Genomic DNA, 27,347 nt, shown 5'->3' on the forward strand with positions numbered 1-27,347 from the left:
CAAATGACTTTTCCTTCTCATAATGAGATGCTTTTTAGTGAGTGAGAAATAGGCGGGACTTCCTGTGTTCGGTTGTGTTTATTATTTTTTGCAGAGCCAAATATCGTCCACAGAGGTAAGCTGTACGTTTATTTGCATGCACACGGGTTAGATTCGTTTTAATTTTGCAAATGCACCCGTTTTCACTGCGAATGTGCTTGATATAGGAGACGTTTTCATAATGTATTGCAATGACATAAAACGTTGTCATAGATCATGCACTGCGCTAACTTGAGCTATACGGTTTTCCGTTCGTTTACACCAGCTGCTGTTAAACGGAGAAGCGCACTGGTTAGTTGAGGATAATGTTATAGAATATTATTTTAGAGCCAACAGGGTAGATGTATTCAAAAAGCAGGACACCAGTGAAGCGAGCACCGTTATGGGTTGCAGAAATGCGCTGCATTGTGTATGATGTCATCATCTTCCATTTTTACTGACGCACTGTCCAATTGAATTATTTTGGTACATTTTACACCCGTTTCAACCTGTTAGAGCGTTTATAGTCCGAAATGTGTCCAGTTAGTTGTTACATTATGTATAAGAAAAATGGACCTGTTAACTGAGCAGGCGCGCTGAAAGTAGGCTGCACTGCCATGAACGAATATTACATACATAGCCGAACATACATGCAGTGCCATTCATATATTACAGAACATTGCGCGACCGATTGCATTTTGCCAAACAGATATAAGGGGATTTTAAAACAATGTATCAGTTGTTCTTTCTTATTTAATAGAGAGGTGAGTCATTGTTGTGTAATGTTTTTCTTCTTCCCATATTTATCTTTTCATTTTTTTTTTTTTCTCTGAAAAAAATCGTTTGCAGAGATGCATTCCTCTGTTGAAATCATTAACGGTGGTTTACAATAAACTATATTATAATAAAATATAATAAAATGAAAATAAAGTGACAATAAAATATAATGAAATAAAGTGAAAATATAATATTGATTTAATTTATTTAAATGTATTTATTTTTGTTTAGAACCCCCCCCCAATCCCATTTTGATCTTTTACAGAGCTGCATTCCCCTGTGTGCAATTATTAACTGTGTGTGTGTGTGTGTTTGTGTTTTAATATTAATATATTAAAGATAATTAAATATTCATCAGAAATTATTAACACATTAACTTAATCAGATTAATCCAACATTCTGGTTTCTATTAATCTGAATATACATAAACACCTTATTCAGAATATCCACTGTAACGAACTTTGATTTATATTATATCTGTGCATGTCCAAACAAAAATATATCTGGATGATATACAGACAGTTCTGAAAAGTCAAGCTGTTTAAGAAAAACTTGTTTTGAATGATTTTACATGCATATTACAAACTTTACGTAACAATATTTCACTTTTATGGGATTGTGTTTATATTAAGTTAGAAATTAATGTGCATATCTTGCAATTTGCTTATTGTATGTACACAGGAATTCCAATAACTGATCAAGTTGTAACAACACTGTTGACATTAATCACAAAAATATGTGCACGTAAATATGGTCAGTGGTCAAAACTTTCTTTCATTCCTCATTCATGCCTACAATGAATTTGCTTTTTATAGGTCTCCCATTCGCAGAACATCTTGCATCATGCCAGACCTCTTAGTGATTAAGAGCTGCTTCCTGAGTTGCTTATCAGTACTGCTTCAGACATCGAGCTCACAGCAGGACGAGCAAAGCCAGCTGCTACTGGTGTCCTTTGATGGCTTCCGCTGGGACTATGTGAATCGAGTACCCACACCCAATTTCCGTGCCCTGATGGATGAGGGTGTACAGGTGGAACAAGTGGAGAACACCTACATCACCAAGACCTACCCAAACCACTACACCTTAGTGACAGGCTTACACGCCGAAACCCACGGCATTGTTGCTAACGAAATGTACGACCCCATTCACAACCGCTCCTTTTCCATGGAGGGATCTGAAGTGTACGATGCATGGTGGTGGGAGGAGGCTGTGCCGTTGTGGGTCACCAATCAGAAGGCTGGGCTGAAGAGCGGAGCTGCCATGTGGCCTGGATCAGATGTAGCGATTGGTGGAACGTATCCAACACATTATTTGAGTTATAATGCGTCAATGACATTTGAGACCCGAGTCGAGAAACTCATTGACTGGTTCTCAGGGCCAGAGGCCATCAATTTTGGTGTCTTGTATTGGGAGGAGCCAGACGAGAGTGGGCATAACTTGGGGCCGGAGAGCCCACTAATGGATGTAGTCATAGCAGACATCGATGAGAAGTTGGGATTCCTCAGGGGAAAGCTCAGAACCGCTGGCCTTTCTGACAAAGTCAATCTCATTGTTACAAGTGATCATGGAATGACACAGTTATCACATGATAAGATTATTGAGCTGGACACCTACGTCAGCCGCGATCTTTACACATGGATAGACAAGAGCCCTGTAGTTGGCATTTTGCCGAAAGAAGGTAAGAATGAATATAACGCATTTGTTATCGCTTATTACACTAGTCATTTAATTAGGTGTTTCTTCCACTACCTTCTTTTATTTTGTTTAATAAAAGATCATATTAATATAGGGGAGGACAAAATGACCAAAATCACGATAAGAGTAATTTTGTTTCACTGTACAGATATAGTATTTCACAATATAGTTGTTTTTGCTTTAAATAAGGTCTTTAACAATTTTAAAACCATAGAAATTTCATAATTCTTGTCACCAGTGGCAATAATCACAAAAACTAATACTAGCCTAATAAAAATTCAAGCTCACTGAAGACAAGTAAACAATCAGCAATTAAATAAGAATAAGAAACTAATTACAAGCAATGGGGCAAAACAAACTACAGCAGAACAAATAAATAAGAAATGCTACATACATTGTATAAAGTAATCAACTGTATAAAAACACTACATATTATTCACTGTGTACAAGAAAAACAAAAGTGATTTAGTCAGGAGCGGTGAAAGATTTTCTCTCTTTTGTTGTTTGATTAACATGAATAACAGACAGCAGGAATATTAGACTGCTATCACTTTAAGAGCTGCCTGGGTCCAATACACGTTTTTTACACTGTGTGTACGAGGATACTTGCAAAGATGGGCATTTGACATACAAGTGTGTGTATTTAACCATTCAAGGCCTATAAAGCAGCAAAAATAACTGTTCAATACTCCCGTGCTCTGAGCACCGTCTTCACGTGTGCGCGCCTCTCTGACAGTGCTCAGAAACTGTCTCTCAGACAGTGTGCGCATATAGCAAAATGCATTCTCTTTGGCTGCTGACTGCATTTCAACGGCTTAAAATCACTTGCTTAAAATGCTTACAAACTCAGGCAAACAATACGCTTTCATGACCACAAAGCACAGCAACGTCACGATAGTCCAAAATATCTACCGGTTCTACCGGATAATCGTGTATACCAGTATATAGCCCACCCCTAAATTAATATTGTATTGGAAAGTTTTACCATGCCTTAATCTTATATTTTTGATATTTTTCAAAGGCCTTTTTCTTTGGTATAGATTTTATCATTTTACTAATTTGCAAATGTGTGAAAATCCATCATAAAATATGAATTATTAAAACTATGATATTTTATTGTAGAAAGTAATTTACATTACCGTTATCATCACAGAATATAACACAACAAAATATGCCTTTTTAAATGGCAAAATATGCCTATAGTTCAAGAAACGGGTGTTTCTTGAACTGTAGGCATATTTTGCCATTTAAATGTTATCTCATCAATGTTATATGTTTGGTGACACATGCTTTATGGTTTTTGAGTGTTATTCTCTTCTTAACCCAGGCAAACTTGAAGAGGTCTACAATTCGTTGAAGAACGCCAACCCTAACATGGTTGTGTATAAAAAGGAGGAGATCCCAGATCATTACCACTACAGACACAATGTCAGGATCATGCCTCTGATCATAGAGGTCAAAGAGGGCTGGACAGTCATGCAGAACAGAAACGGATCTTTTATGTGTACGTATTAATATTTACACATAATTTAAGCAGAACATAGTACGATAACCTATTAAAGGAATAGTTCACCCATAAATGAACATTTGCTGAAAATGTACTCACCCTCAGGCCATCCAAGAGTTTATTTCTTCATCAGAACAGATTTGGAGAAATTTAGCATTATATCATTTGCTCACTAATGGATCCTCTGCAATGAATGGGTGCCGTCAGAATGAGAGTCCAAACAGCTGATAAAAACATCACAATAATCCACAAGTAATCCACAACACAACTCCAGTCCATCAGTTAATGTTTTGTGAAGTGAAAAGCTTAATGATGGATTTGTTTATTACAAAAATGAAGCTATTTGCTTCACAATTGATGGGCTGGAGTTGTGTTGTGGAGCTGTGTTATGTGGAATCGCACCAAACAAAAAAAAAATCAACATTGTATTTGGTCCGGACCAAAGCAAGTGAACTAGCGGACTTTCCTGGTGTGAATACACCCTAAGACACTCATTCGGACGGCACCCATTCACTGCAGAGGATCCATTGGTGAGCAAGTGATGTAATGCTAAATTTCTCCAAATCTGTTCCAATGAAGAAACAAACTCATCTACATCTTGGATTGCCTGAAGGTGAGTAATTTTTCAGCAAATTTAAATTTTTGGCCGAACTATTCCTTTAATGTCATTGACGTGCTTACTAATCAGTATCAGAAATATCTTTGCAGTTATCTAATGATTACATGCTTGATTTGCAGTGGGAAACCATGGTTATAACAACAGCCTTCCCAGCATGCACCCTGTGTTTGTCGCCCGTGGACCCGCTTTCCGCCGCGACTACACCAAGGCCTCCATGCGCTCCGTCGATCTCTATCCTCTCATGTGCAGCATTCTTGGTCTCAAGCCCTTACCTAACAATGGCTCTTTGTCAAGAGTGCAGGATCTCTTAGTGGAGACATCAACCCCAAAGCCAGTGGTCCCACCCGTGCCCAGAGAGCCTTCCTGCGCGTGGGCCGTGGGATCCGTCCTCGGCGCTGCCCTCGTGATCGGGTTCCTCTTCATCTTTGTGCAACAGGTGACACAGCGGCAGCATCTGCCACTGCATCTGTCCAACAGTGAGATAACACAGCCTTTACTGTAGGGTCAAACACAAGGGTTGTCGGCACTTTTCTCATTTGAGGTTCTCAATGTAGCACTGATTATTTCTCCAGTGCCACATCTCGATTCATTCTAAAATAATTCTGATAACACTTTTTAAGCAGCCAGCATGGTCGCTTGAATTCAAAAGCGATCGATATCCACGGTAACGTGCCAAAGCCGAATATACCAAAAGCAATATGGGGAAAGATGCTACAGTGGAAAAAGGTTGTGCAATCATCAAAATCATAAGATGACTAAGCCAATAGTGCCCTCTTCTGGTGAAGCTGTCAGTGATACCTTTATTCTAGTCATCTAAAATCTAGTATTTGAGAGAAAAAAAACAAAAGTTAGCATCACCATGCTTTTCCTTTTCAATTTGAATCTGATATTTATTTAATAAAAGAGATTTGCCCTATTCTCTTGAATTTGCATTAAATTAATATTCTGGGTTCAAACTGATAGCATTTGTGGCATAATGTTAATTATCACAAAAATTAATTTCCTTGTCCCACCTTTTATTTAAAAAAAAATTTAATAAAATCAAATAAGATCTGGGATATAGTAAGGCACTTAAAATAGAAAACTGGGCCAATTCATAAACATTAAAATACTCAGTGTTTCAATAGTATAGACACAGGTGGCAAATAGTATGAATGTTAACATGATTTTAGTGAGAAAAATTACTTTCTAATCTTTTCTGTGTATATTTATTTACAATTTTACATTTTTCCCATGACAACGCAATGCTGTAAACCCTAAAAAGACTGTAAAAATTATTTAAACAGCTTTACAGCCCAAATAATATGCAAACTGTAATAGTAAAAAACAAAACAAAAAAAGCATTTTAAGTGATTTTATAATATGATAAGCTTCACATTTCTGCTTTTAAATCCTCAAAAAAATGCCCTATTTTTTCAGGAATCTGATGAATAGAAAATTCAAAAGAACAGCATTTATTTAAAATAGAAATCTTTTGTAACATAAATGTCTTTAATGTCACGTTTAAGCTCAAATAATTTCCCCATTTTTTTATAAAATGGTAAGCTTGGCCTCATTTACTTCCATTGTAAATGCCTCATTGTAACCTCCATTTTTCTTTTTTTAATAAGCAATTCGAGATATGTTTTATGTTGATTAACACTCTGCCACAAATGCTGTTGATTGAGTTTAACTTGTATTGAACCCAGAATATCCCTTTAACTGAATGTAATGGATATTTAAGATTCTGAACCAAAAATTGAAGGGACGTTAGTAGCAGTTGCTTTTTGAATTTGATGTTATTCTCATACCCATCGTAGTTTTGTTTGTTAATTAGTTAAATGCAGTTGTTTAAGTTGGCATATTAATGTTAATAAGTGGTAATGAAAAGAAGCTGGTAGTTGTCAAACTACCTCCGTGTTGCACTAAGATCAATGTAAGCTAATCAGGATAGAGAGAAGTATTAGACTAATGGGGTGTTTTACCTTATCTGCTTTTTGCACAATGTAATACCATCCAAATGTATATTAAAAAAAAGTGTGTATGCGCCAAAATCCTCAAAGATTGACATAGTAGTAATAGTATAAGTCCTGCATTAATGTATTTTGTACTTTTTGAAAATAGCATTTAACAAAAATGCCCTGTGTAGGGCAAAACACTGTGACCTGTCTTCTACTGGTGCAAAGACTAAATGGAAAATAATATTTATGATCTTTGATATAAATGTTGCTGAAGTAGTAGTAGTTAGCTGCTTGCAGAATGTTAGGATTGTTTGTTATTAAGAAGGAAATTTTGACTTTCTATATGGACGTGTGCAGAGACTGTGTTTTGTGTTAAGTATTTCTATGATTTACTGGATTTGTCTTACATGTTTTGGATTTTATGGCCTAATGTCGGATTTTGATCTGTCAAAAGACCCATAACTAAAACATTGCTTCAAATGTGCTTCATTAAAAGATAAACAAATGCCCGATTTGGAAACATCCAAGTGCTTGATATCTACCTAGTGCAATTAGTAGTCACAACCTATTTTCCCTACAGTGACTATCATTACAGAAAAGTTAAGGGTCGGTAAGATTTTTTTAGCAATGTTTTTGAAAGTATCTTTTGCTCACCAAGTCTGCATTTATTTGATTAAAAATATGGTAAAAACAGTAATTGTAAAATATTACAATTTAAAATGACTTGTATTTGAATACATTTCAAAATATAACTTATTTCTGTGATGCAACGCTGAATTTTCAGCATCATCACTCCAGTCCTCAGTGTCACATGATCCTTCAGAAATCATTCTAATATGATTTGGTGCTCATGAAACATGTAGAACAAATAAATAAGAAATGCTACATACATTGTATAAAGTAATCAACTGTATAAAAACACTACATATTATTCACTGTGTACAAGAAAAACAAAAGTGATTTAGTCAGGAGCGGTGAAAGATTTTCTCTCTTTTGTTGTTTGATTAACATGAATAACAGACAGCAGGAATATTAGACTGCTATCACTTTAAGAGCTGCCTGGGTCCAATACACGTTTTTTACACTGTGTGTACGAGGATACTTGCAAAGATGGGCATTTGACATACAAGTGTGTGTATTTAACCATTCAAGGCCTATAAAGCAGCAAAAATAACTGTTCAATACTCCCGTGCTCTGAGCACCGTCTTCACGTGTGCGCGCCTCTCTGACAGTGCTCAGAAACTGTCTCTCAGACAGTGTGCGCATATAGCAAAATGCATTCTCTTTGGCTGCTGACTGCATTTCAACGGCTTAAAATCACTTGCTTAAAATGCTTACAAACTCAGGCAAACAATACGCTTTCATGACCACAAAGCACAGCAACGTCACGATAGTCCAAAATATCTACCGGTTCTACCGGATAATCGTGTATACCAGTATATAGCCCACCCCTAAATTAATATTGTATTGGAAAGTTTTACCATGCCTTAATCTTATATTTTTGATATTTTTCAAAGGCCTTTTTCTTTGGTATAGATTTTATCATTTTACTAATTTGCAAATGTGTGAAAATCCATCATAAAATATGAATTATTAAAACTATGATATTTTATTGTAGAAAGTAATTTACATTACCGTTATCATCACAGAATATAACACAACAAAATATGCCTTTTTAAATGGCAAAATATGCCTATAGTTCAAGAAACGGGTGTTTCTTGAACTGTAGGCATATTTTGCCATTTAAATGTTATCTCATCAATGTTATATGTTTGGTGACACATGCTTTATGGTTTTTGAGTGTTATTCTCTTCTTAACCCAGGCAAACTTGAAGAGGTCTACAATTCGTTGAAGAACGCCAACCCTAACATGGTTGTGTATAAAAAGGAGGAGATCCCAGATCATTACCACTACAGACACAATGTCAGGATCATGCCTCTGATCATAGAGGTCAAAGAGGGCTGGACAGTCATGCAGAACAGAAACGGATCTTTTATGTGTACGTATTAATATTTACACATAATTTAAGCAGAACATAGTACGATAACCTATTAAAGGAATAGTTCACCCATAAATGAACATTTGCTGAAAATGTACTCACCCTCAGGCCATCCAAGAGTTTATTTCTTCATCAGAACAGATTTGGAGAAATTTAGCATTATATCATTTGCTCACTAATGGATCCTCTGCAATGAATGGGTGCCGTCAGAATGAGAGTCCAAACAGCTGATAAAAACATCACAATAATCCACAAGTAATCCACAACACAACTCCAGTCCATCAGTTAATGTTTTGTGAAGTGAAAAGCTTAATGATGGATTTGTTTATTACAAAAATGAAGCTATTTGCTTCACAATTGATGGGCTGGAGTTGTGTTGTGGAGCTGTGTTATGTGGAATCGCACCAAACAAAAAAAAAATCAACATTGTATTTGGTCCGGACCAAAGCAAGTGAACTAGCGGACTTTCCTGGTGTGAATACACCCTAAGACACTCATTCGGACGGCACCCATTCACTGCAGAGGATCCATTGGTGAGCAAGTGATGTAATGCTAAATTTCTCCAAATCTGTTCCAATGAAGAAACAAACTCATCTACATCTTGGATTGCCTGAAGGTGAGTAATTTTTCAGCAAATTTAAATTTTTGGCCGAACTATTCCTTTAATGTCATTGACGTGCTTACTAATCAGTATCAGAAATATCTTTGCAGTTATCTAATGATTACATGCTTGATTTGCAGTGGGAAACCATGGTTATAACAACAGCCTTCCCAGCATGCACCCTGTGTTTGTCGCCAGTGGACCCGCTTTCCGCCGCGACTACACCAAGGCCTCCATGCGCTCCGTCGATCTCTATCCTCTCATGTGCAGCATTCTTGGTCTCAAGCCCTTACCTAACAATGGCTCTTTGTCAAGAGTGCAGGATCTCTTAGTGGAGACATCAACCCCAAAGCCAGTGGTCCCACCCGTGCCCAGAGAGCCTTCCTGCGCGTGGGCCGTGGGATCCGTCCTCGGCGCTGCCCTCGTGATCGGGTTCCTCTTCATCTTTGTGCAACAGGTGACACAGCGGCAGCATCTGCCACTGCATCTGTCCAACAGTGAGATAACACAGCCTTTACTGTAGGGTCAAACACAAGGGTTGTCGGCACTTTTCTCATTTGAGGTTCTCAATGTAGCACTGATTATTTCTCCAGTGCCACATCTCGATTCATTCTAAAATAATTCTGATAACACTTTTTAAGCAGCCAGCATGGTCGCTTGAATTCAAAAGCGATCGATATCCACGGTAACGTGCCAAAGCCGAATATACCAAAAGCAATATGGGGAAAGATGCTACAGTGGAAAAAGGTTGTGCAATCATCAAAATCATAAGATGACTAAGCCAATAGTGCCCTCTTCTGGTGAAGCTGTCAGTGATACCTTTATTCTAGTCATCTAAAATCTAGTATTTGAGAGAAAAAAAACAAAAGTTAGCATCACCATGCTTTTCCTTTTCAATTTGAATCTGATATTTATTTAATAAAAGAGATTTGCCCTATTCTCTTGAATTTGCATTAAATTAATATTCTGGGTTCAAACTGATAGCATTTGTGGCATAATGTTAATTATCACAAAAATTAATTTCCTTGTCCCACCTTTTATTTAAAAAAAAATTTAATAAAATCAAATAAGATCTGGGATATAGTAAGGCACTTAAAATAGAAAACTGGGCCAATTCATAAACATTAAAATACTCAGTGTTTCAATAGTATAGACACAGGTGGCAAATAGTATGAATGTTAACATGATTTTAGTGAGAAAAATTACTTTCTAATCTTTTCTGTGTATATTTATTTACAATTTTACATTTTTCCCATGACAACGCAATGCTGTAAACCCTAAAAAGACTGTAAAAATTATTTAAACAGCTTTACAGCCCAAATAATATGCAAACTGTAATAGTAAAAAACAAAACAAAAAAAGCATTTTAAGTGATTTTATAATATGATAAGCTTCACATTTCTGCTTTTAAATCCTCAAAAAAATGCCCTATTTTTTCAGGAATCTGATGAATAGAAAATTCAAAAGAACAGCATTTATTTAAAATAGAAATCTTTTGTAACATAAATGTCTTTAATGTCACGTTTAAGCTCAAATAATTTCCCCATTTTTTTATAAAATGGTAAGCTTGGCCTCATTTACTTCCATTGTAAATGCCTCATTGTAACCTCCATTTTTCTTTTTTTAATAAGCAATTCGAGATATGTTTTATGTTGATTAACACTCTGCCACAAATGCTGTTGATTGAGTTTAACTTGTATTGAACCCAGAATATCCCTTTAACTGAATGTAATGGATATTTAAGATTCTGAACCAAAAATTGAAGGGACGTTAGTAGCAGTTGCTTTTTGAATTTGATGTTATTCTCATACCCATCGTAGTTTTGTTTGTTAATTAGTTAAATGCAGTTGTTTAAGTTGGCATATTAATGTTAATAAGTGGTAATGAAAAGAAGCTGGTAGTTGTCAAACTACCTCCGTGTTGCACTAAGATCAATGTAAGCTAATCAGGATAGAGAGAAGTATTAGACTAATGGGGTGTTTTACCTTATCTGCTTTTTGCACAATGTAATACCATCCAAATGTATATTAAAAAAAAGTGTGTATGCGCCAAAATCCTCAAAGATTGACATAGTAGTAATAGTATAAGTCCTGCATTAATGTATTTTGTACTTTTTGAAAATAGCATTTAACAAAAATGCCCTGTGTAGGGCAAAACACTGTGACCTGTCTTCTACTGGTGCAAAGACTAAATGGAAAATAATATTTATGATCTTTGATATAAATGTTGCTGAAGTAGTAGTAGTTAGCTGCTTGCAGAATGTTAGGATTGTTTGTTATTAAGAAGGAAATTTTGACTTTCTATATGGACGTGTGCAGAGACTGTGTTTTGTGTTAAGTATTTCTATGATTTACTGGATTTGTCTTACATGTTTTGGATTTTATGGCCTAATGTCGGATTTTGATCTGTCAAAAGACCCATAACTAAAACATTGCTTCAAATGTGCTTCATTAAAAGATAAACAAATGCCCGATTTGGAAACATCCAAGTGCTTGATATCTACCTAGTGCAATTAGTAGTCACAACCTATTTTCCCTACAGTGACTATCATTACAGAAAAGTTAAGGGTCGGTAAGATTTTTTTAGCAATGTTTTTGAAAGTATCTTTTGCTCACCAAGTCTGCATTTATTTGATTAAAAATATGGTAAAAACAGTAATTGTAAAATATTACAATTTAAAATGACTTGTATTTGAATACATTTCAAAATATAACTTATTTCTGTGATGCAACGCTGAATTTTCAGCATCATCACTCCAGTCCTCAGTGTCACATGATCCTTCAGAAATCATTCTAATATGATTTGGTGCTCATGAAACATTTCTTAACAGCTGTGCTGCTTAATACTATTGTGAAAGTACTGACCCCAGACTTTTGAACAGCCTTTAATATTAAATATTAATAGTGTCGTAAACCAACTAGACAGACACATGGTGGAACTCACAGGCAAATCTTTAATAGTTGCAAAAATACAAGGGGAACTCGTGTGCAGTTATGCTCTATAATCTAAGAAACTCGTGCATACAACCAACAGCAACAATTCATCAATACAGCTGGTGAGAAAAGACTAAAATAAGAGGCTTTGAGCAGAGCGCTAACCCAGGCCTAGAGCTGAAGAAAAGGCCAAAGGAGGTGAAAGGCATGCGTCTGACAAAAAGAAGCCAAGCAATATGTGAAGAGGCAACTGAAGCTTTTTGGTTTCATCTTTAAATGGCATCAATATCAATGTCCTCCTCCTCATGGTCTGACTTCTCAGGTTTTGTGGTCTCCATTTTCAACTCGCGGGCAGAGGAGGAATACACCACCTAGAGGAAAGAAAGATGAGAGTAAATTCTGTGCTAACAATGTTTATCGAATAACTAACATATACTATATTTACAATGATCTTATTATAAATCTAAAATCCTGGTTATGAAAACTGATGTAATAACATGGCTTTTTTTTTACCTCAACATTGTCATCGTCATCATCTTCCTCTTCCTCCTCGCTGCCCTCACTCTCCTCCTCTGCCTCTTTGAGCCATTTAACAAAGGGCTCTGCCTTGGCATGAATCTCTTTAGCCAACTCTTTGGAGACATACTTCTTAGACACCTATAGCAGAAACGTCACCAACAGGCTTAAACTCCAGAACACTAGACTAGTCAAGTGTGCGTGCTGCTATCAGACCCTGGGCTTTTCAGCAGCATGCAGGTCACAGACGTTACCATATTACAACCCCCTCCGACACGCAGGCTAAAATGACAAGGGTTGCCTAGCAACAGGTAACAGACCGCATCATCCTTTCATCCATGTTATTTCAGAGAGCTGCCAGAGATCAGAATTGGATTCATGCATCTAAACTACTTTTATCTGAGCCACGTTCAACTCTGACCTACATCGTTTCATCTGAGATTCTAGAAGGTCCAGTCTAGAGGCTGCGTGTTGGCAGGTTACCTTTTCAGCCCATGCGAGTATGACATCTTCCTCCAGCAGATCCGCGTCATACAGGTCTTTGAGTATAATGGGGACTCTGGGTAAGAGCTGCAGCTGATGCAGCTTCACCAGGCACTCAAAGCCACCCAGAAGATATTTCTGGGCTTTCTTATTGTTGTGGCAGAACTGTGGACAGAAATGTAAACTTCTTAAAATGCAAACTTATTATAGTGCAATAACAAGCCAGTATGACAGTGTTATTTGTAAAACCAGCATTAGTGCATTTTAACAAAAGGAATAAGGTTTGTACGCATGGGAAGTCTTTGCTGTTGTAGGGCAGGCTTCCCAATCAGGGGTTTCTTAAAATTACAGTTGAATCACTGATGTCACATGGACTATTTTAATGATGTCCGTACTATCTTTCTGGCCCTTGAACATGTCAGAAAGCTCTTGGATTTCATCAAAAATATCTTCATTTGTGTTACAAAGATGAACGAAGGTCTTATGGTTTTGGAACGTCATGAGGGCGAGTAATTAATGACAGAATTGTCATTTTTTGGTGATCTAACCCTTTAAATTGTGAATGCTGAATGACTAAAAAAAAAAAAGTTATGTGAATTCATTGGTCAAAGAGTGGGAACCTTAAATTAAAATTCAGCTCTTAAAACGTTGAGAATCAGTGTTTTAAATGTTAACAGATATGAGGACGTACCCTGAGGAAGTGGCGCTTGTACTTCTTGATCTGTTCACGGATGTTCTCATCAAAGAGCAGCTCGCTCAGGATCAGAGGACCCATGGCCTTCACATCCAGCCTTTCAGCCTCAGCCAAGATCTCTTTATCTGCCAAGTCAATTGCTCCACTGTCTTTCTTTTCCTGAAGGGCAGAAACAAAGAATGGAGCTGAATGAGGAAAGTGTCTATATATAGAGAGCAATTTCCCCAAATTTTCAGTACAATTTTAAGACAAACACCTTCACAAAGTTGTAAAATATGTTGACCCTCTCCTCCAGGGATTTCTCCAAGTCATCAGTGAGCGTGAGACCCTTGGCGTGCTTGCTGATCTCCTCCATCCTGCGACGCTGGGCCTCTTCTGTGGTCTCCTCAGCCCAGTCTTCATCGTCATCCCCATCCTGTCATAAGATCACATTCAACACCGGTGTTTCTCATCTCTTACGCTGGTATGTGGTTTTTCAGGAGATGATCTCAAAGCAGCACTTACCACAGCATCAGGGGCATCTATGTCATTATGGTTTCCAGCTTCTCCACCACTTGAGCCATTCTCTTTGTCCTTCTTTCGGTTCTTCTTTTCCTTTTCTTTTTTCGCAGATCCACTGTCGTTCTCTGCACCAACATGACAGGAGAGAGGAAGTTAACAAAAGAGCAATAGAGTTTAGTTCATGAACATCATATCAGCATGGCATAGGTCAGAAGATCAGAGTTTTTGACTACCATTACTGCAGATACATACTGCTTACAAGCACATACAAAATCCAAAATAGATTAGGGTTACCCAAATACCCAAGCCTTCCTTCAGTTTTATTTGAAAGTAAAGGTTTGTGGAACATTAAAAGGACAATAAGCACAATATGAAAATGAAGATAATCATGTGTTTACCACTGGGGATTCAAAATATCTATTCACCGTCTCTCTAAAGTCTGTATTTACCTGGTGGATTCTTGAGAATGAAGGTGCAGAGTTTGTGTCTAGTGTCCAACATGCCTCGGTAACCACAAGCCTTGCAGGAGTTTCCAATGGTCTGCTTCTTGGGATTAATGTGCTACAATGAGGAGAACATTTGACTTTATTAAACTATATTCATAAACAGGCTGTGCGACAATGATCCAGCTACAAATCTGTGAGGCAAATTGCTCACAATTGCTTCCACTTGAAACTTGCAGAAATTATTTTACGAAAAAAAAAGTGTATGCTTTGCCGTGTACAGGTATAGACCGATGTGTTATATCTTATTTATAACCTTACAGAGAGGATATAAAGTCAACTGCAGCATGAAACCGAAACCAGGCCAGCTGAGACCTAACAGTATATGATTGGGAACAACAGTGTGAATAAATGGAAAACTTCATATACCACTTCTCCTGAGAACCATACAAACCCTAGATAAAACTGTATTCTGTATAGATTTATGAGTAGTTAATTTTTCATTTTTTTCATGAGAAATGAAGGCACTGAGGGGTACCTCTGCAAGGTTCGGTGCAACGCTTGTTTCCAAAATACTTTCTTGGGTTGTATTTGCATTTAACGTATGGTTTGTCATCTGTAGTGGAAAAGAATCAGGACATATATATATATATATATAAATAACATAAAAAAAACAAGTTCAATAAGATTTTTTTCCATCTTAAAACAAGAAATTTATGTCCCTCCATTGAAAGTCCATGCGTGACAATAGATACTGTGTGCTCTTTGAATTAATGTCTTATGGGTTTGGAATGAGTAAATAATGACAGAACTTTAATTTTTGAGTCAACAATCCCATTATGATGTAACCCCTCCTTGCCATTGGCTGATTGGTTTTGGCAACTGAAAACAAGAGACTGAATGTAACAATGAGAAACTGAAGGTGGCTTGTATACAGTTAATGACACAGCTAATTTCCTCTGTACACCTGCAAAACAATCTTAACACATGGAAGCTACATGCGTGACCCCATAGAGACCTGCATACTCAGCAACGTGCATTCAAACGTAAAGGGCACTCAGTTCAACAGGGCATCAAGGGCACCCAGTTCAACATCCACCAGAATCCCAGAATGCACCTGTTCATCAATAGTCTCACTTCAACCATGACCCTTCTATGCAAGTCTAAAGGTATATGGCAAAATGGAAATATTTACCAAATCAGTTTCAGGATTGTCACACTCAGGACACAGCACAAACTTGCGAATGAATCCATCTAGCATGTCTTGCAGTTTGTTTGCTTCATGAGATCCATTGACGATGTAGCGGTCATTCTTGCCATCAAACTGGGTTTGGGCTCCCAACTCACAACCAAAGAATTTGGTGGGATCTAAACAGAGGTTACAATATGATGTCAAATGAAAAAAAAAAAATCCATAGTTAAGGAAATTAAAGTGAAATAGCATTGTTTTAAAATGCTCACATGTCGGAGGCCTATTCAGAGCCTTAGCAACATCAACCATGTTGACTATGACGGTCTTAATTCCATTCCCCTTGCCTTCCACCTGTGAAAAACAAACATGGTTTAGTTTGCATCTGTAATTATTACATATAGTTGGATAATGGTCAAATTTCATCACAATAACCTTTGCAAAGGTAATAAAGATAAGGAAAATAATTATATATATATATATTCATTTTAAGAATAATAATAATATAGAGATAGTGTATATCATATTAATTTGTATTTACTATTAAGAAACATCAAACATGTATTTACATATAATTTATTTAATCTATATCAATATTTATCATCAAGAAATAAATATTAACCCTGGCCATATATGTTTAAAACCCACCTTAGCAATGAGACGGGGCATTTTATAACGGTAGAACTGGTCTGACACGCTGCGATTGACATTGATGGACATTTTGGCTTCCCGTATGGTTTATCAGCAAGACGAGAAGATCATGAATTGGCAATTATTAGTATTTTCTGTTTGAAGAGGAGGGAATGACATAAACGACTGCAAGAGTACTTTGTCTCTGACATGAAAAGGGTACGGCCACTGAGGCTCCAGGCTTCGAGCTCGTTGACTAAGTTCCCCCCAAACAGGTTCCGACAGCTGCACTATAGCACTGCAAAAAGGACATGAGAATGAGGATTAAGAGCAGAAAACAACAAGTATCACACAGTTTAGCATCACTACCACTGTGGTATCAACCACAGCAGACGTCTAAATTGAGGTGTGCCCATTCTCTATAAGCCTGGCTAGTTATCTACTAGGACCACCTGTCATGGTGCTATTGGGAGTCTGCATACAACTCAATACTGAAATAAATTGCTGTTAGGATAGAAAACAATGGCATAGTCAGACCCAGACATTCTGGTGCCGCATTTACTTGCATGCTGATGGGATGAAACCCCAAACAGGCCTGTGTTGAGCAACAACATGCTGCAGAGTGCGTCACACCATAGGAGGACGCCATTTTATTCGGTGCAGTATGCAACACATTAAGATTGATGCGAACTCCTAGATCTGGTTAAACAAACCAACTATCGCGAGAGTACACGCGCAGTCATGAGAGAGAAAAATACACTAGAAATAACCGAAATAAACGTACCTTTCCCATCCGTAGCTCCTGTCGTCCAGGTACTCACCGTTTTCGCAAAACAAAGACATAAACACACCGCTGGTCGCCCTGAGAAGAGGTGAACTACTGGTTTGAGTTGGTCGGTTTAGTTTAGCTAGTTAGGGGTCGGCACGGCGGTGCCTGACTGGGTTACACCTTGCGGAGCAGAGTGATAAACCCTGAGGAGAAAATTCAGGGGACCTGAAATAAAACAGCATTCATGAGTAATACTTTACAGTCAGCAACATAATAATGCTGTTGATGTGACCCAACACGACTGACGTAAGTTATAAGAGCTAACATATGGCAGCATTAACAGAAACCTAACACGCAGTATCTCCTCAAGACAGAGTGCGAATATATTTATCAAATGTGACTAAAACAGAAGAATCCCCTAATGAATAGGCCAATATGCATTCGCGAAGTTTACTCACCTCTCGCACGCTCCTGCTCGTATGCTAAACCACAATGAGCACATAAGACCTCGTGACTTCCAATCTTAACTCGGCTGCAAACTAGCCCCGCCCCCATGCCCTAAACGGATGTTTTGATTGGCTTGCGCCTCACTGGATTCTATTTTATTTGTCAAATTTTGCTATCAATCATATTGGACACGCCGATTTACTTGCTGATTGGGAAAGATCTCTTTTGTGGTAAATAACTTATTACTTTTGATAATTTTTATACGAAAATTCAGATAATTAAAAACGCCACACTTTTGATCATTTTTATACGTAAATTCAAACGCCACACAGGCTTCGTGTTTTTTTAGTGTGTATATGAAAGCGTTGAAGATGATGGTCAATCTCCAAGCAAAAAAAAGTGCCTTCTGTTAGACTAACCCTGTTTTTTTTTTTTTACAGTCTATGGACTAACCCCTACATTTTTTATTAAAATAGTTTGTCAGTCTTGTTTTTCTTAATTCAACTACCTATTTTGTTCTTTTGGAATAATAGTACAAATATGGGAAAAATTTGCTGATTGGGTCATTCCTGTTATGCATTACATTATTATGTCCTCATCATATATGTCTTGTTAACAATGTTATAAAGATGGAAGTCATATTAGTTTCTCTTTTATCATGATATCACAATTATGTGAACATAAGGGTTGTAGAAAATGGCGGTGCTTTGACTTGAGCAGATGTTGACTTTTTTTTTTTTTGCCAACTTTTCTTTTATTTAATCAAAACACTTCAGAGAATATTTCTTTCCATTAATTATGTTTTTGTGATCTTTTTTTGTTTTAGAATTTCAGCATATATGAAACATATAACTATATAAAGTATATACAGACAGATACCATGAAAATTGTCCACCTTATGATGTTTTTTTTTTTTTTTTAATTGCTTCTCCTTTTACATATTCTGCTTTTGGAAGCATCACAAATTCCACATATAGCCTGGGACAGTGGATGACAGTGACACACAGAGTGAATTCTCTGGATGTGTTTACAAACCACTGGAACAAAAGATTCCTGGCTGAGCACATCATGATGTAGGCCAGTGGAGAGGAATGCAGAGGACAAAAAGCCAGTATGGGTTCACTGGATTACCTGTGGCATTTTCAGGGTTCAGAGGGTTTACTGATGTAAGCTACAGTGACAAAATCCTTTATCTTTACTGTACAAAGGAAAATATCCTATAACATTAGAGGAAACAAACACATTTTCAGCATTCATTCTATAAGTAAATAAAGGGTTAAAATATTTTACAGTAAAGTGTTTTACAGCAACAAAACAGGCTAATAGCTTAAGAGAACATTGCAACTCAGTCCACTTTTTCGGAAGTGAAAACATAAATGTGATTCCTCTGTTTGGTGAATTAATAATGAATGGGCCTCTTGTTGACAGTAATTTATGCATTATAGATACTTTTATCCAGCATATACACATTTATACACTTATACCAGTACAAGCATTCACTACGAATTAAACCACTGGCATTAGCACCATGCCTTAGTTGCAACTTGAAATACAGGAACAGGACAGTCCACCCAAAAATGAAAATCCTGTCATCATTTACTCACCCTTATGTCGAAAGTTAAACATGTAAGACTTTCTCTCTTGTGTGGAAGACAAAATAAGAAATGACTTCCAAGTGTCCATACTTGTCCATACATGACTTTCATGACTTCCAAGTGTCCATACAATGGTGTCAAAAGGAAGAACAAACTGTTTATTTATCAACATTCTTCCAAATATGTTCTTTTGTCTTTCACAGAAGAAAGTCATTTGGAATGACATGAGGGTGAGTAAATGATGACAGAATTTTCATTACTTAATGGACTATCCCTTTAATCTCATGTCAGTGTCAAAGGTGCCCCAATTTACCAATAAGGGGACATTAAATATGTGTGGCTGTATAATGAATGTTAAAATAAAGTCAGTTATATAAAAAAAGCTATATAAGAGTTATATTTTTAAAAATACACAAACTTCTTTGTTTTAACAAACTAAATGGTAAACATAAGGCAGATGGACTTATATATATATATATATTTATATATCATATAAATTTGACCATTAACGTTTCACCACATATATTTTTTTCTTTAATAGCATTAAAAATTAAAATGTGAAAATAAGAGACACTTCTTATTCCTTTACTCAATTCTGTTCATGATTTATTTACACATTCTCCAGTGAATATTTGCTCCACCTCTGCCAAAACAGGTGGAGAACATCTGTGGATGATCTTCAGGTCTTATTACAGTTTTCCCAATTGGATTGAAGTCAGGGCTCTGGTGGAGGTGTTCCAGAATAACAACCATTTTCTTGCTATTCATAGGTTTCCCCTTGTGTGCTTATCCCTGCTGATGAAATGAATGTTGCCCTTGATTACAGATCTCTGGCTGGCTGAAATAGGGGATTTGCATGCATTTTGTTCTCATGTTGCTCTCCCGCTAAAAAGTAACCCCAGCTCCATGCATGACAATAGTGATGTTGTCACCTTTTGCCGTGTTTTGTTCACATTGCCCTTGTTTCTCATTCCTTAGTGTAGTAGGTCAGCCTGATATTAGCAGTGCTTGGGATGTGCCATATGTTTTCCCCTGCATTTCTGACACTAATCTGAGCTGCTGTTTTTAGTCATGAAACACCAGAAGGATACATTATAAATTAATATGTAAGTAAGCAAATGGCAGAAGGGATACTTGTGAAGTTATTTTATGAGAATCAGTGGTACCTAAGGTCAAAGCTGCATTCAGTAGTTTGGTGCTAATTTAAAATGTTTTACACAATAATGTTTTTGTAAAAAATACTTAATGGTGTGTGCCCACATTAGACGAAGACTGTATTTATAGTAGTTTCCTATTAAAAGTATTTGCATAGAAATGTTGTATTTTTCCATGACGTGACCCAACGTCTGAGAGAATCCTCACACTCATTGGCTGCGCCTTTTTAGGTACGCTAGTAGAATAGTGTCGTTTGGTGCACCTAATACGTTGGATGACAGCTACAGTTAAAAACCAAGAAAAAGAAGAAGTGTAGTTTGGTAATAAGAAAAGAATCAGTACCTGTACGGTCCAAGAAGTAGAAAAGATCGGAAGCCAGTAGACAGAAAGTCTGACAAAGACAATAAAAAACGCACGTAAACACTGGTACGGCAAACACAAAGAGAAAATCCTGAGTAGTGATGCCCAGTTTGCTTCTTTTTTGTCAGACAGGTAAGGGAATTATGTAGACTGCTCTCTAAAACGCAGAGAAGCGATTAGTCAACAGAAGAGACTGACGGCAGCGCGTGAGTGTTTTGCTTAATACTTTGTTTGGAGACCAGGGCCCGTATTCACAAAACATTTTATCTTACCACTAAGAGTTCTCCTAAATAGCAGTAAAAGTTTTTAACTAAGAGTTTTCTCTTAAAACCTATTCACAAAGCTGCTGAGACAAACTTTTACTTAGGAATAGAGAGAAGTCTTAAAGGGGTCATATGATGCAATTAAAATTTTTCCTTTCTCTTTGGAGTGTTACAAGCTCTTGGAGCATAAAGAAGATCTATAAAGTTGCAAAGACTAAAGTCTCAAATCCAAAGAGATATTCTTTATAAAAGTTAAGAGTCAGCCACGCCTACCTAAAACAGCTCGTTCTAACACGCCCCCACATATCGACGTCACGATGTGGGAAGATTTGCATAACGCCGCCCAAATGCTTTATTTATTCCTTCCCTTTCTAGCTTGTACTTATTTGAACAAATGCCTGAATCATGGTATTACAGGTACTTCCTGTGTCTGTTTGCCTCTTTAAGAAGAATCGCTTTATGTATTCCCCAATTGTAAGTCGCTTTGGACAAAAGCGTCTGCAAAATGACTAAATGTAAATATAAATGTAAAACACACTAGTGTCAGTGCCATTTACATAAAACTTAAAAGACAATCATGCTGGACGCACCATGCTGTTGTTAAAACTAACCTGGAAATTAACAGCTTGTCAAATGGACTGCAGGTGGCAGTATAACATCTGCTAAATTGAAATGATCTGGTCACAACACTCAGTGAATCCTTCACCCCTCCTCACTGTGATGGAAACCCCCCAAAAGACCAGAATAAGGTCAGAGCCCACTCTGAATGAAGGCTATTTTATATCCAGCAGACATTGAAACTAAGAAAAAAAGTGAAATTGAAACTGAAACTGAATTTACCCTTTTGTTCTGGGTGTTTCCATAAGCCTTTAAATTCCAGGGAATCATTTATATGCAGATCAGTGAAGCACCATGTCAAGGGAAAAAAGGCACTAACTATCCTAAATAGTGAAAGGAATTGTATGCATTTTCCACGGGCATTTCCATGTAGCATTCAAATTGGATTATTGGCCATGCTTTACATTGTTTTAACATATGATTTATTTCTTGTATAAATATAAATGCTTGTCATGCAACAGCACAAAATACACTGCAGTCAAAAGTCTGGGTGAGTTTAAGTTTCTCATGATCTTAAAAACAAAAATTTTTAAATTAACTATACAGACAAATATAAGTTGTGCCTAGCTATAATCAGACCTAAATGAAGAGCAGCAAACAAGTGCCCAGCATATATCAGAAATCCTTCAATACTATAAAGGCAGCCACTTTAAATATAAAATATAATATAAGTTAAGGTACAATATAAAATAATATTGAATAATAATATTGTTTAAAATAGTTTTAAGAATAGACAATATATGATTTTTTTTCCCATTTGCAATTGCATTGCAATTCCCATTCTTCCATTTGTGTTATTTCACATTTTTAATGAATTCATTATTATTCTAAAATATGTGGTAATAGTAAGTAATGAGTATGTGTGTCCAGACTTTTGACTGTACTGTATATACTGTACTGTATATTTATCATTTCAAAAAGTCAACTGTTGTATCTGTCTCAACGCCACAAAAAAATCAACTGGTGGCACTAAAGCCAGCACGGACTCCACGCTCACACTTCCCCGTTATAATTAAACAAAGATTCCTTTCAGTGATACTGTCAGTGTTGAGGGAGGCTCTGTTGAGTCACAGTAAACAGGCAAGACAATGTTGTTTAGAACAACTGGAGCGGAAAATGTCATCAAGGCTGATGACACTAGTAATGAAGGGCTGATGGGAACAGTGAGGATGAGACAACACGTCAGTGAGTCAACACTCATTACATATCAGAACTTATTGAGCACAGCCACCAAGATGATGTATTGCCATAATACATGACTGATACATCAGAGAAAGGAGGTTTTTAGATCTATTTTTTATCATACAATAGCTCTCAGTTTGAGACCCTGCTATGTGTATGAAAGAATAATTATTAGCTTCACATTATGTATTTGTACATTATGTATATGCATTAATTTCCTTTAGCCTGCAGATAACCAGACAAATCACTAGGAGTTTTTATTAATACCAAGTTAAAGGATAGTTCACCCAAAAATGACAATTACCCGATTTACTCACCCTCAAACCATCCTAGGTGTATATGACATTCTTTTTTCAGACAAATACAATCAAAGTTATATTTTAAAAATGTCCTGGCTCTTCCAAGCTTTATAATGGCAGTGAATGGGGTTTAAGATTTTGATGTCCAATAAAAGTGCCCCCATCCATCATAAAAAGTGCTCCTCCATCCGGTCCGAGACTAGAATATGCTAGTCTCGCGAGAACCATGTTTTGCGTAGGCCTACAGCAAAGGAAAACCAGTCTCCTTTTGCCTTATATTGACATTTTACAGCATTTTTCTTTGCAAATCCTGGTTTTGTATACTTCTAATTTGTGACCAGTGTTTTGTTTTGCTCTTTACACTGCGCTTCCGCGTTCATCACTTCCACATTCGTCACCGCATTTTTATCATGGAATTATGCATTTTTATTGGACTTCAAAATTTGAAACCCCATTCACTGCAATTATAAAGCTTGGAAGAGCCAGGGCATTTTTAAATATAACTCCAATTGTATTTGTCTGAAAGAAGAAAGTCATATACACCTAGGATGGTTTGAGGGTGAGTAAATCATAGGATAATTTTCATTTTTGGGTGAATTATCCCTTTAAGAAGAACAACGATTATTAAGAACATTGTGAATGCAAATGTCAATTTTGATTAATATAATTTCTTTTTCCTGCAAAAAAAGTATTATATCCTTCAAAAAAAAAAAAAGATTGTAAGACTAATGCTTATATTTAAAAAAAAATAAGTATTCCGTTAAATGCTGTTAACATTTATATGCTACAGTTTAAGTATAATAAAATGTAAAGTATATCAAATACAGTATATAAAATAAAAAATAAAAGTATGTGATGTGTTACCATTTAAAGGAGACATATTATGCCCCTTTTTACAATATGTAATATAAGTATCTGGTGTCCCCAGAATGTGTCTGTGAAGTTTCAGCTCAAAATGCTCCACAGATCATTTATTATATCATTTTGAAAATGCCTATTTTGAGTGGAAGCAGAAACACGCTGTTTTTCGGGCCTGTTTCTTTAAATGCAAATGAGCTGCTGCTTCCCGCCCCCTTTTCCAGAATAGAGCTGCGCCATTACAGCTCGGACCTGCTAATTATCATGTTTATTGCGCTAAAATCATGCATTTTAAACCATATGAGTTTAAACTTCAGATATATGTTTTTCTGAGTGCACACATCCGAAGCACACAGACAGAAAGCGGCTGTCACAGCATGTGAGTACTAAACTAAGTTCTCATTCACACACAAGTTTATGTTAAAAACACACACGAGTTACAAAAACAGTCGGTTATGTCTGTGAAGGTAAACAGCTGGGAAATAAATCGCATGTTTATTTTAGATCTGTGTGGCAGCAGCAATATACAGTAAATAAATCAATAAATCCACTGCTCTCCTGTCTCCTCTGAGGCTGGGACTCGAAATGGTGTTCTGTGCTCGTCTGTGCAGCCAAAGACAGAACAGTTAGCAAGTTTTGCTCAAACTTTAGCCATGAGATAAGAACTGGTACACCGTTGTCGCTTGCGAAATCAAAATGACAGCGCCGTGGGTGGACATTTACAGATTAAGGGTCGGTAATATTCTAATGAGATCCCTTTGCCACGTCACCAAGGGAGCAAAATCAGACGCGCTCGTTTTCTCAGACGCTTGCAGAAAAAGGCTTACCAAAACAAAGTTACTGGGTTAATCTTTTTCACGTTTCCTTGGTTGGTAGATGCACCGGGGACCTGATTATAGTACTTAAAACCTGGAAAAGTCATATTTTCATGATATGTCACCTTTAAATATGTTTCTGTATGCCCATGTACATTGTAATTTACTCTAGTGATCACATTTTGTTCCAAGGAGAAAGGACAGTCCTGAGCTGAGATACTGAGGCTTCTCTAAACATCCATATAACCAAAATTTGTTTATGGCCATGATACATAGCCACTGCGGTTAAGCCAGGTAAAATAAAACTAAATAAAAAAATACTGGTGGTTATGCAATGCCAATACATAGAGGTAATCAATCAAAAATAGGAAAATTACAAATGGTCAAGATGGATTGTTCTTGGACCCTATGTGTAAATGTGTAAATTAATTTGCGAAGACTGTAAATGAATAATATCAATGAGTTTTCATTTGCAACTGATGTAACAAGGCACACAGGTGGTATACTGTTCGATGAGTACTGTTGAGAAGAAGGAAGTAGGGGACTCTTGAGTCCAGTGTGCCTCTGTTTTCACTCAAACACCCTTCGATCCTACACACATTTGAGCTCGAAAGGCTGGTCTTCAGGTTTAGGAGAGCAAGAACATGCTGCTCATGCTGCTCATCTGCTGATGAATGACAATGTAAGACCGATTATCAAATTCTAATCTCTAAAATTCTAAATAAATAAAAAATTAATTCTGCTAATGCTATCCATACTGGACTGTCTAAAATGGTATTTGTATACCATTATAATTTGTAGTACTTATATGTGAAAAAAAAAAACAAGACAATTGAGATAATTCAGATAAAAATTATCACTCTGGTCAGTCAGGTCAAAGAGTGGTTTTGATTGTGGCATGTATCTGCATCTTGGGTAAAACTACTGCATCTTGCCAGCTGCTATCTAACAGACTCACCTAATGTCAGGATAGTCTCTTGCCAGAATAACTAGCTTTAGCTGTAAACTCCCAAGATCCTGTAGTCTCAGAATCTCTGATAATTTGGGCAGTATTTGACAGAGCCATTCCTCTCTGGATGCCTAGAGAAAAGAATGGTACTTGATTTAGAAAACTTGATTTTTTTTTTGTCTTTTGAGATTTTAATCTATATATTTGAAGTGGTTCTTTGCAACTCTTACATTCTGCATTCCCACAATTCATTATGCTATTATAAAGACAATCATGTAAAAAGAATACATTGATAAAGTTCATATTTAGTCTGTGACTCAATATCATATTGTGTCTACAACAATAATTCCAGACTACTGTATGTTATTGGCAGCATGTCAAGCACACAAATGTTTTTTATTATCTAAACCATTGTAACTAGGGATGCACCGATACCACTTTTTCCAGTACTCGCCCGATACAATAAACCTTAAAACAAGCCTATAAAATAACCTTTAATTGTTATTTAATTAAGCAGGGTTCAGCTTCACCAATAGGGAGATTTGGGAACTGTGATTAAACACATACACAAACATGATTCCTTTCTTTTTGTTTTTCTGCATTAGATACTTTAAAAGTATGATTCAGAGAAACAGAAATAGAAGAGAGAAACTGGAGGTTTCTGAGATTCCAAAACGTAATGGCAACCATGTGTTCCTATACGAGTCAGGAATTCCTGTGGTTTGTTCCAGGAAGAAAGCTGGGAGAAAATATGATGTGTATTTGTACTCTATTCAAATGCGAATGAAAATCTACTTGTGGAGTATTTTGCATGTTTTGTTCACATGAGAGTGTACAGTATGTTCATATGCATACATGTGTGGGTCTGTATGTGATCTCACCACTTTGGCAAACACAGAACAGATTTTATTGCTGTCGTGGCAGATGAACTCAGCAGCTGCTTCTCTTTGTCTTTCAGTTTCAGTTTTCTCTTCATCATTCGCCTCACATACTCAACCATTACTTCTACATGCAGCTCAGCCAGTAGCTCCTATAAACACACAGACACACACTTCATATATTTATAATTGTATCTTAAAACAATAAAAAAAACATGTTATAGAGACTAAGTAAGATTACACATCTATTAACATCACATCACATAATAATTTGCTGCAAATCGGTTCTGACCGCTCTGCAGACAGGCTTTAGCCCTTTGAAATTGTCTATATTATTCTCAAGCACCTTCACCAGCTCCTCCACAACCTCACAATGTCCAGCAAACCAAGCTTGAGTCCACAGTTTATGGTACAGCGGCTGTGCAGATAAACAAGTCTGGTTATTTCAAATTTTTTAATTTATGAAATTAATAGTAAAAGAAGCATCAAACATGAAAGTAAAGCGCATTATGTTATTTATGCAAGTACAATAGGACAGACGTGTTGGCCCTGGAACAACATTCCTATAACACAATCAAATGCCAAGCACTTTTATTAACCCTAACTCTAAAAA

At 36.7% G+C, this 27,347-nt stretch overlaps 2 protein-coding genes across 2 annotated transcripts; one reads left to right on the plus strand and one right to left on the minus strand.

Moving 5' to 3' along the window:
- Nucleotides 1–69: 69 nt before the first annotated feature.
- On the plus strand, nt 70–9,935 carry LOC107723350 (ectonucleotide pyrophosphatase/phosphodiesterase family member 5-like). Its single transcript, XM_016531924.1, has 5 exons — nt 70–115; nt 1,611–2,473; nt 3,818–3,994; nt 4,736–4,992; nt 9,510–9,935. Exons 2-5 carry the CDS (start codon nt 1,639–1,641, stop codon nt 9,678–9,680), a joined length of 1,440 nt encoding a protein of 479 aa, XP_016387410.1. The 5' UTR covers nt 70–115; nt 1,611–1,638; the 3' UTR covers nt 9,681–9,935.
- Nucleotides 9,936–12,090: 2,155 nt separating this feature from the next.
- LOC107723356 (eukaryotic translation initiation factor 5-like) lies at nt 12,091–17,861 on the minus strand. Its single transcript, XM_016531938.1, has 12 exons — nt 17,774–17,861; nt 17,331–17,540; nt 16,565–16,844; nt 16,189–16,270; nt 15,923–16,095; nt 14,734–14,845; nt 14,288–14,409; nt 14,040–14,198; nt 13,781–13,942; nt 13,090–13,254; nt 12,604–12,747; nt 12,091–12,461 (listed from the first exon to the last, which is right to left on the minus strand). Exons 3-12 carry the CDS (start codon nt 16,634–16,636, stop codon nt 12,363–12,365), a joined length of 1,290 nt encoding a protein of 429 aa, XP_016387424.1. The 5' UTR covers nt 16,637–16,844; nt 17,331–17,540; nt 17,774–17,861; the 3' UTR covers nt 12,091–12,362.
- Between the last annotated feature and the right edge of the window lie 9,486 nt (nt 17,862–27,347).

The sequence above is a fragment of the Sinocyclocheilus rhinocerous genome, unplaced genomic scaffold, assembly GCF_001515625.1.
Source record: "Sinocyclocheilus rhinocerous isolate Xijiao unplaced genomic scaffold, SAMN03320098_v1.1 scaffold1725, whole genome shotgun sequence".
In the NCBI taxonomy this organism is placed as follows: Eukaryota; Metazoa; Chordata; class Actinopteri; order Cypriniformes; family Cyprinidae; genus Sinocyclocheilus; species Sinocyclocheilus rhinocerous.

Coding starts and splice junctions, on each gene's coding strand:
- LOC107723356 (XM_016531938.1), bottom strand. CDS start 16,636: ATGTCCATCAATGTCAATCGCAGCGTGTCAGACCAGTTCTACCGTTAT. Junction 16,096..16,188: donor TCTGAATAGGCCTCCGACAT/GTGAGCATTTTA, acceptor ACCTCTGTTTAG/ATCCCACCAAATTCTTTGGT. Junction 12,748..13,089: donor TACTCGCATGGGCTGAAAAG/GTAACCTGCCAA, acceptor TTTCTGCTATAG/GTGTCTAAGAAGTATGTCTC.
- LOC107723350 (XM_016531924.1), top strand. CDS start 1,639: ATGCCAGACCTCTTAGTGATTAAGAGCTGCTTCCTGAGTTGCTTATCA. Junction 2,474..3,817: donor TGGCATTTTGCCGAAAGAAG/GTAAGAATGAAT, acceptor TTCTTAACCCAG/GCAAACTTGAAGAGGTCTAC. Junction 4,993..9,509: donor AGCCTTCCTGCGCGTGGGCC/GTGGGATCCGTC, acceptor TCAACCCCAAAG/CCAGTGGTCCCACCCGTGCC.